The 10,636-nt window shown below is 34.8% G+C and overlaps 1 protein-coding gene across 1 annotated transcript; it reads left to right on the top strand.

Moving 5' to 3' along the window:
- Positions 1-1,243: 1,243 nt before the first annotated feature.
- LOC140448900 (uncharacterized) lies at positions 1,244-9,182 on the top strand. Its single transcript, XM_072542027.1, has 2 exons — positions 1,244-1,474; positions 8,454-9,182. The coding sequence occupies exons 1-2, from the start codon at positions 1,244-1,246 to the stop codon at positions 9,180-9,182; spliced, it is 960 nt and encodes a 319-aa protein (XP_072398128.1).
- Positions 9,183-10,636: the final 1,454 nt, after the last annotated feature.

The following is a 10,636-nucleotide window of genomic DNA, read 5'->3' as shown; positions in this document are numbered from 1 at the left end:
CAAATATCGACGTCTGGTCACGTTAGCAATTGCTTGTTTTTGTTTAAAAAAAATTCTTTCGTAGATATGAAAATAGACAAATTGTCAAATCAATAAGCATTCTTTATCCAGTTATTTTATGAACTAGTGTTAAATTCAGTCTCTCGTCTGTAATTCGTTGGTGCGTAAGCGTTGTACTGTCTCAGTATCGCTTATAGTGATCATACTCAAGCACAACGTCATGTTCATATTGATTAGGGAGATCGTTAGCTTGGAGAAGGTCAAGCATTTTAACTACCTCTTAGTTGAGGTTCTTTCCTACTTTAAAAGTGCCAGCTAATCACCTATTATCTGATAGATTACATTTCCTACCAGTCATTCCGTTTCGTCTATTCAGTTGCAAAAATTGTCTCGCAATCCCCAGTATTATGTTAAGTGGTTTCTTGGACTTGGACATTTATATCCGCCTTTACCATTTTGCACATAAGGATCTTTGATGGTGTATTTCAGATAATTTCTAGGAATATCTGATGCTGAGTGGTACCATCTTTTCTGGACGTCAGCTTATAGTTTGACGCTGTATTGTTAATTTAATTCTGGCTATATTCAATAAGACGAGTAAATTACTTTTTTTGTGTTAAAGGGGTGTTATATGATCTACTCCATCAATTGTGTGATATACAGACGGCGTCTAAAAACGATTTCTCAATTTCCATGTTTTTTCTACATACTCACCTATATCTAAAATTATCTCCTTCTACATAGTACAGTGATAATGTTGTTTTTTCTACTGCAATTTAAGGATAAATATGTCTGTGCCTTTTTGCAGCGATACGCCCTAGTCAATCAATCATGGCAATGTTCAATACTAAAATAAATTCCGGAGTAAGTCCTTCAATCGGGTCTTTGTGGAGAACAGTTTTGAGTTTACCAAAACATAATAAATTGAAGTGCAAAAAGAATACCAAGATCTGGATGGCCAGATTCTGAAGAAATACAAATAGAAGATCACAAGGTATATTACTCGGGAAAAAAAGATAGATCACATGAATATGTAGTCGGAATAATCGTATCATCCAACTTTACACCAATATCAGAAGAGTAGATATGTGATGTTACTACAAGTAGAAGCCAACCCTATTAATATAAACATCATCCAAGTCTATGCTCCCACTGCAGAAAAAAAAGAGGAAGAAGCAATTGAGTTCTATCAGAACATCAACAGTATCATACAAAAAATTCTCGACAGGAAGTTCTCATCATTATGAGCGATTTTACTGCCAAGATTGGAGCTGGAGATAAGACACAGTACATTGGAGCACATAGACTTGGAGTCAGAAACGAGAGAGGAGACCTCCTAGAAAAATTCTCAAAAGACCCAGAACTAGTTGTAACCAACACATTATTCCAATTATCACCTCGCAAGCTGTATACGTGGAAATCCCCTCAAGACAGACCTGGGAGAATTATTAGAAATCAAATAAACCACATTTTAGTAAATAAAAGATTCTCAGCTTTACATCTGTCAAGACTTATTCTGGAGCACACTTGGAGACAGACCACGTTCCACTAGTGGGGGTATTTCAAGTCAAACTCAAAACAGTGCAGAAACGAAAAGCACAATCATACGACCTACACATTCTGCAAGACCTTAATACGAGTCCAAGCCACGTTAAACGAGCAAGTGGCTGCAATTAGAGGCGAATCGAACGAAGAACAAACGACTAAACATATTACCGAAATAGTGCAAAATGTAAAGGATAAACACTTAAAGACAAATAGATTAATGGAGAGAAAATCGTGGATGACAGATGAGATCCTGAAACTAATGGACGAAAGAAGAGAAGCCAAAAATGACCCAGACAAATATAATACCATAAATATATTAATAAGAACGAAAATCAAAGAAGCGAAAGAAAAAAAAGCAAGCGAAAGTTGCGAAGAAATTAAGACTCTGCAGTCAAAGTACGATAGACACAATGTACATAGGAAAGTTAAAGAACTCACAGCACGACTTAGACGAACGCAGAAAGAAAATATAACTGATTCTGAGAAGAAAACATCATCTTGGACAAACAGAGTAAAATAAGAAGATGAAAAGAATATCTAGAAAAACTATTTAAAGACCAAAGAGATAACACCTTTGAGCTAGAAGAAGAAGTAAATGATATACTAAAAATATTACAGCAGGAAGTTTATTCCCCAATAACACAGTTAAATGATGGCAAAGCGACAGGCCCTGATAATATACAAGCAGAACTACTCAAACGAATGGACAACGAATCAATAGCAATGATCGCAAAACTATTCAACAATATATACAACTCTAGAGAAACACCAACAGAATGGCTGAAATCTGCACTTGTCTTGCAATTCCAATAAAATCGGGAGCCAAAAAATGCGAAGATTACCGTACTATAAGTCTCACGAGTCATTTTCTAAAATTGTTCCTAAAGATAATTCATAAGAGAATCTACAAGCTGTGTGATAGTCAAATTTCCCTTAACCAGTTTGGGTTCACAAATGCTGTTGGTACTAGAGAGGCTTTGTTCTCAGTACAAGTCTTATTCCAGAGATGCAGAGACGTCAACTGCGTTGACGAGCTACGACAAGGCGTTAGATTGAGTACAGCACGCCAAGATGGTACAAATACTAAAAGAAGCAGAAATTAATAACCAAGATCTGAAAATAATTAGAAATCTTTACTGGAATCACACAGCAAATCTCAGAGTTGAAGGTGAACACACTGACTATGTGATAATTATGCGTGAAGTAATGCAAGGCTGTATTTTGTCTCCTCTAATCTTCAATCTGTACTCTGAAAAAATATTTATCGAAGCTTTGCACGTAACTGAAAAAGGTATTCTACTAAATGGTTACCGGCTAAACAATATCAGAAATGCAGATGACACCATAGTATTTGCGGACAACTTAGACGACTTTCAAGTTCTTATGAACAAAATCACGAATTACAGTCAACAATATGAACTCAATATAAACGTTAAAAAGGCAAAGCTTATGATAATTAATAACCAAGGTCTGAAATTAATTACAAATCTTTACTGGAATCAGACAGCAACTCTCAGAGTTTAAGGTGAACACACTGACTATATAAAAATTATGCGTGGAGTGATGCAAGGCTGTATTTTGTCTCCTTTAATCTTGAATCTGTACTCTGAAAGAATATTTATTGAAACTTTGCACGAAACTGAAAAAGGTATTGTACCTGTAGAAATCCCCTGTAGAAAGAGTGACGCAGTACAACTACCTCGGCACCATAATAAATGAAGAATGGTCCAACAACCATGCGGATGATGTTGCCATAATAAGCCGCAACAAAAGGGTATTAAGCGAAAAAGTTATAGAACTGAAACGAGAAGCTGCTACGTTTGGTCTATATATAAATGAAAGCAAAACAAAATATATGGAGTGCCCAAAATCGAATGAACATGAGAATCTGAAGGTAGACAACCACACCTACAAATATGCCTCCACTTTTCCCTACCTAGGCTCAATAATAAATGACAACAACAACATCAGTCAAGAAATACAAGCACGGATTCTTAGCGGCAATAAGTGCTTTTATATATACAAGACTTAATGAAAAGTAAGTTACTGAATCGTGAGTCTAAGCTGAGAATCTACAAAACAGTAATTAGACCAGTGGTCACATATGGATGTGAAACGTGGACCCTCTCAACCCCTGATGAAAATCAACTGAGAATATTTGAGCGCAAAATACTAAGGAAGATATTTGGACCAACCCAATGCAGCGATGGTTCGTGGAGAATTAAAATGAACCACGAGCTGGATGAACTAATGCAGAGCGCAGATATTGTCAGATTTGTAAAGTCACAAAGACTAAACTGGCTTGGTCACCTAGAAAGAATGCCAGATAATCGAGCTGTAAAAGTAGTCCAGAGCTGGAAGCCCCAAGGAAACAAAACAAGAGGAAGGCCCCGTAAGGAAAGTTTCCGACAGGGCTGAATGGAAGAACATTGTTAAGCAGGCCAAGACTCACAAAGGGTTGTAGCGCCATTAGAAGAAGAAGAAGAAGGACCAACAACAACGAAGATATGTGCAGAAAACTGAAAGCATTTAAGATGTGGCTATATCGGAGAATATTTAAGATCCCGTGAACTGACCGAGTCACAAATGAGAAGGTCCTCAAAAAAATTAATAAGAACCGAGTGGTACTGACCACCATCAAATCTCGAAAGTTACAGTTCTTCGGACATATTATATGAAATTAATCCAGATATGCTCTCCTTTAAGCCATCCTGCAAGGAAAAATATTTGGAAAACGAGATCCAGGAAGAATATCTGAGGTTAAATAACCGCAGAATCTCGTCCAATACAACATATGTGCAGCTATTCCGCGCTGCTGCAGATAAGATAAAGATTGCCATGATGATCGCCAACATTCGTAACGGATAGGCACATCAAGAAGAAAAAGAAGGCCTTTTTGAAAAGTGTACATACTTTATCGCTATTTACTGTCTTAAACAACGTTTTATTATTAAGCTATGGGCAGTCTTTGTATGAACTCGGACGTCAATTCGGTTATTATTTGTTTAAGGTAAATTTTTCTTTTTGTCTTATTAGGGGATATTTTAAATAATATTTTTGACAATAGTCTTTGTATTTTCAGTAGACAGAGACACCGTGGACTCAACGATCTCTCCGTAGAATAGGCTTTGTTTAATAGGGATATTTCCTGAGTCGATAAAAATATTCTTTGCAGCCCATGGATCCCTAAGAGTATCTTTTTTGGGACTGGGATATTATTAATTGCATAGTACTGACAGAAAAGATCAATGTTAGGTATTATCATCAGAAAAATTGTACCAACCTTAGACATAAGAAGAAGAACTGAAGTCACGGATGCAGTTGAAAGAATTGCCATGGCTAAATGGACTTTGGACCGACATGTTGCCACATTGACGGATGATAGATAGATCAGAAAGGTTCTGGAATGGCGACCAAGACAAGAGGCATATTAAAGTAGAGGACGACCACCGACTAGATGAAAGGATGATATAAAGCGCATCACCACAAATTGGATGCAAGAAGCTTAAGATAGAAATAGGTGGAAAATTTTACGGGAGGCCTACGTTTCATGGTTAAAAGAGGAAGTGAAGACAAAATGTGAAGAAAAGAAGAAAGGCTTTATACAATATAGAACAGAACAAACACAACAGACATAATATAACCACTATAAACGAATAAGAAATTAAACGAATACTTTAGTTAGACAAATAAAAAGGAAACACTGGCAGAGCTTCTCAAAACAGATGGAACACAACTTCTACGGAACACAAAAAGAAATGTGGAGAATAATCAGAGCTAAATGAACTAATAAAAATAAACCACATTCACAAGGAAACACGGGTAGATCACTTTTGATCTCTATTTGCTAAAGGTGACGATAATGAACAACCAACATCAGAGGTGACAACAAACGAAGACATAACTATTGAGGAGGAAGAGGTAAAGGAAGCATTAAAAAAATTAAAAAATAGAAAGTCATTAGGAAATGAAAGAATACCGAACGAACTCCTAAAGTGCGGAGGACCAGATCTAACCAAACAACTATTAAAACTAATTCAAAAAATAATAGAACAAAAAAAAATTCCTTAAGAATGGAGATCAAGCACCTAATACCTCTCTTCAAAAAGGGAAACCAATCTGACCCGTAAAATTATAGAGGAAAGAATTTATTAAACACAACACTAAAATTAACAACCAAAGTGATAACAAATAAACTGAATGAAATTATAACACTAGCAGAAGAACAACAAGGTTTTAGGTCGGGAAGATCATGCACCGACGCTATATTTATAATGAGGCAAGTGCAAGAGAAATCATTAGAATACAACAAACGGGCATATCTATGTTTCGTGGACCTTAAGAAGGCATTTGAACGGCTTAGATTAAAGAACGTTATCCGTTTATTGTACGCAAGAGAGATACCTCCAGGAATAATCAAAATCATCGAAAATATTTACCAAAACAACACAATAAAAGTAAAAGTGAAAGAAGTAATCGACCTTATTAAAGTTGGCAATGGGATAAGACAGAAAGGTTCTCTAAGTCCTTTATTGTTTAAACTGATTATGGATGAAATATTAAAAAAGTAAGAACTAAAAAAGAATATCAAATAGGAGAAAAACAACTTAAAATAATCTGTTATGCGGACGACGAAATACTACTCTCTCAAAGTGAAGACGATTTACAATGTATGCTGCACCAATTTAATATAATTACCAGAAAATTTAATATGTTAGTTTTCCCAGAAAAGGCAAAATTCATGGTTACAACAGCAAATTTACTAAGATGTAAATTGGAGCTGGAAGGTCAGATAATAGAACAAGTGATGGAGTTTACATATCTAGGCATCACATTATCTAGATACGGAAAGCTCAACACTGACGTGGAAGGTCAAGTGAATCGAGCAAACAGAGCCGCAGACTGCCTGAATAAAACAATATGGAGAAATAAAAATATCGGGAAAGAAATGAAAGGCAGAATTTACAAGACATACGCGGCAGAAACACGACCTAACATAGAGAGGACAAAAAGGATGTTAGAAACAGCAGAGATGAAAACACTTAGAAAAATTGTTGGCAAGACATTATGAGACAGAGCTACAAGTACAGATATACGACGTAGATGCAAGGTGGAGAACATCAAGAACTGGATAAGAAATAGAAAAGTAGAATGAAGCGATCATATAAGCCGAATGACAACAAATAAAGTAGTAAAGACAAGAGACGGTTCCCCAATAGGAAGACGATCAGTAGGAAGACCACGAAAACGATGGAACCACAACTTACTGGAGGCACATTGAAAAACAGACAGAGTCATGTCTACATACACAGAAGAAGAAGAAGCCTACGTTCAGCAGTATGCAAATATAGACTAATTAATAAGTGTTGATAGATATTTTAGATTGCTTCAGACATGAATGGTTTTAGGAAGTATGGCTATAGTGTTCACAGTTTTGTCTTGTTTATTTAGTTCCTCCGGCCTAAATATTAAAAGTAACTGTAGTTGAAAATTAATTTTGCTAAAACTTATTAATTTCTTGCTGGTTGTAGAAAGATTTATTGACAATGTCTTCAGCACTTTGTGAATGCTGAAATAGAGTATTGTGGAATTTCCGGTTCTTACTGACTTTGTATATTCGAGGTTTGTTACTTTATGATAGAAAAACAAAATATTTTTGTTCACTGACACCGTCCATTTAATCTGTTGCCTCAGTCGTCACACTTACGTGACTACTGGCTGATGCTACAGCGCAGATCTGGTTCTGTGTTGGCTTGCTTTCTGATTTTCTGATTTTTTCTGCCTGAAGACGTATGCCTTCTGTTGGTCTGAGTTTATGATTTAATTTTCCACCAATAAATGAGAAGAATTTGCTGTCCTTTGTTTCATTAAAATTTTATACTTTCTGCAGAATGCACCGCCGTCCTAGGTAGTTTAATATAGAAGTGACCGCCATTGATTGACTTTGATGATGTCTACTTCCAGTTTGATCTGTGTGGAAAAGTGCTAGTATACTGTTTCGATGAGAGGATTGCGAGATTGTTTAAGTTGGTGTAAGAGTCTTCTTTTTGGTGTTTTTTTAGTGGTTTGCTGTATACCATAGTTTAAAAAAACTTATAAAGAAGTAAACACTTCTGGTGTATGATCGTATATTTAATTAAAATATTTATAATTTGTCCAAAAGGACTACAAATCTTCAAAATGTTTTTGATCCAGTTGGACCATCATTAGTGTAATCTAAAAGTATTATTACCCTTTAAATGGCACAAAAATAAGGTAAAATTTTGTCTTTTAAATTAATAAACCTGTGTAAAACACTTTATAAACACACATATTTTAATATTAGTTGGAACTAGCTACCAAAATAGGTGAAAAGATGTAAAAACCTTTGGATTATATGACAATTATGGTAAATTATAAAATTATATTGACACAAGGTCGATGTTATAGGATTTCACATAAAGGGAACAAACATCTTCCTTGTTCGAAAGGAGGACGACTTAGTCCGACGGGAAGTACCAGCCAACTGACTAGATCAGGAAGGAAGTAAAATTTATTAAGAATAACATTAATATTATTAAATTCTTTAAACAGTAGAAAGTAGATTTTTGGCGATCACTTAATGTAATAGCCCAATATGGGTATTGGGTGTTGGATCTAATAAAATTGATTTATGAATTATAGTACTGTATAAGTTAAAATTGAAGTGTATTTTAAAAACAGAGATAATGCAAAACACGCATCAGGTGTAGTTGCAATATATGTAAAGGAACAAATAATATCCAAAGAAATTCCATTAATCACAAATCTCGAAGCCGTAGCTGTAGAAATTGGCACTACACAAAAGATCAACATATGTAATATATATATATATACCTCCAAATTATAACCTAGAAGAACAAGATCTTGTAAACTTAATAAATCAGGTTCCTAATCCGAAATTCATTTTGGGAGATCTAAATGGACACAATACTAACTGGGGTTCCTTTAAAACTACACACACTGGAAAGAAGATTGAAAAGATCATAAACACATTAAACCTTGCAATAATAAATGATGGTAGCAGCACACACTTAAATTTATCGACAGGGACATTTTCTTCTATAGATATCTCACTCTGTACGCCAACTCTTCAATTAAATCACAATTGGTATGTAGAAAAAGATTTACATGGGAGTGATCACTTCCCAATTTTAATAGAAAAACACTCGATGAAACCTACGCCAGTTACACCTGAACCGAAATGGAGGCTAGATAAAGCTGATTGGCGCAGTTATCAAGAAATTATCCGTAACGGATCATCAAAAATTTGTTTAGAAAATTCAATAGACGAAATAATTCTACAGTTCAATAAACTCATAACGGAAGCAGCTCTAGAAGCGATAGGTAAAACAAAGTTTATAAGAAGAGATAAAGTAACTCCCTGGTGGAATGAAGATTGTAAAGAAGCTATTAAGGAAAGTAAGAAAGCTCTTCAAAAGTACAAAAGGTACAAAAGCCTAGAAAACTTAATTAATCTTAAAGAATGTAGGGCTAAAGCCAAACTGATTACCACGAGATCTAAAAGACAATCCTGGATAAAATATGTAGAAACGATCAATAATTACACATCCTTAACAAACATGGAGGAAAATAAAAAATATAACAGGCACTAGCTCATATCAAGGAATCGATTCATTAGAAGTAGAAAATAAATCATTAATAATAAACCATGCAGAAATCGTAGAAAAAATAGCGGAAACATTCAAGTTACCATCCACAAATTCTAACTATGATAAAGATTTCATAACATACAAAGAACAAAAAGAAACCATCCCTATTAACGTAGTAAACAACAATGAACCTATAAATGCACTTATCACAATCAGAGAACTAAGAGAGATGGTAGTTTCTTTAAAAGACACATCCCCTGGCCCCGATGACATCCCAGCTTCTTTTTTGAAACACCTTCCTGACGAAGCAGTAGAAATATTATTAAAAATATATAATCGTATATGGACCAAACATGAATTTCCCAATTTATGGAAAACAGCCATAACTATTCCCATCTTAAAATCTAATAAGCCACAAAACAAAGCAGATTCTTATCGTCCAGTGTCTCTAACTTGTATCATGTGTAAGCTTTTAGAAAAAATTATAAATAAACGTTTATTGTGGTGTCTGGAAGAAAATAACCAACTGATTAATGAACAATCTGGATTTCGTCCTTTAAGATCGACTACCGACAATTTAGTAGATATAGAATCACATATTAATAACGCATTCTACAACAACCAAAAATGTATTGCAATTTATTTTGATTTGCACAAAGCATTTGATATGGCTTGGCATCACAAAATAATTTTAACACTGGAATCATGGGGCTATCAAGGAAATATACTTGCTTTTATTAAAAATTTTCTCCTAAATAGAAATTTCAAGGTAAAAGTAAACGGACTTCTATCTAATGTGAAATATCAAACAAATGGTACACCCCAAGGCTCGGTAATTAGCCCGACGCTTTTCTTTATAGCTATCAATGATATAATCAAATCAATGAACAAACCCATTCAAGCGAGATTGTACGCGGATGATCTTATAATATTCTTAAATGGAAACAATATACAGAGTATGGCCAAATTATTACAAGATCAACTCGATAAATTTATAGCATGGTCTAAAAAGAGTGGTTTTCAATTTGCTTCATCTAAAACTCGCTGCATCATATTCTCTAAGAGACCAAAACAGATAAAAGAAATACCTACTTTAAAACTTGGTGGTCAAACACTTGAATATGTAAACACAATTAAATATCTAGGTCTAATATTTGATCAAGCTCTAACCTGGAAGGACCACATCAAATATATATCAGCTATATGTCAAAAAAGACTAAACCTCTTGAAATGTCTTTCTGGTACGAACTGGGGAGCAGACGGTAGAACTCTACTCATACTATATAAAAATTTGATCCGCTCAAAGATCGATTATGGTTGCCACGCTTACTCGTGTGCTTCAACAACAACTCTAAAAGTTTTAGACACCATTCAAAATAACGCTCTTAGAATAATAAGCGGCGCATTTAGAACAACCCCTAACTTAAGTCTTCAGGCCGAACTGGGTGAACTACCAT

This window comes from Diabrotica undecimpunctata, chromosome 8 (assembly GCF_040954645.1).
Source record: "Diabrotica undecimpunctata isolate CICGRU chromosome 8, icDiaUnde3, whole genome shotgun sequence".
Classification (NCBI taxonomy): Eukaryota; Metazoa; Arthropoda; class Insecta; order Coleoptera; family Chrysomelidae; genus Diabrotica; species Diabrotica undecimpunctata.
This window is presented reverse-complemented; position numbering and strand designations above follow the sequence as displayed.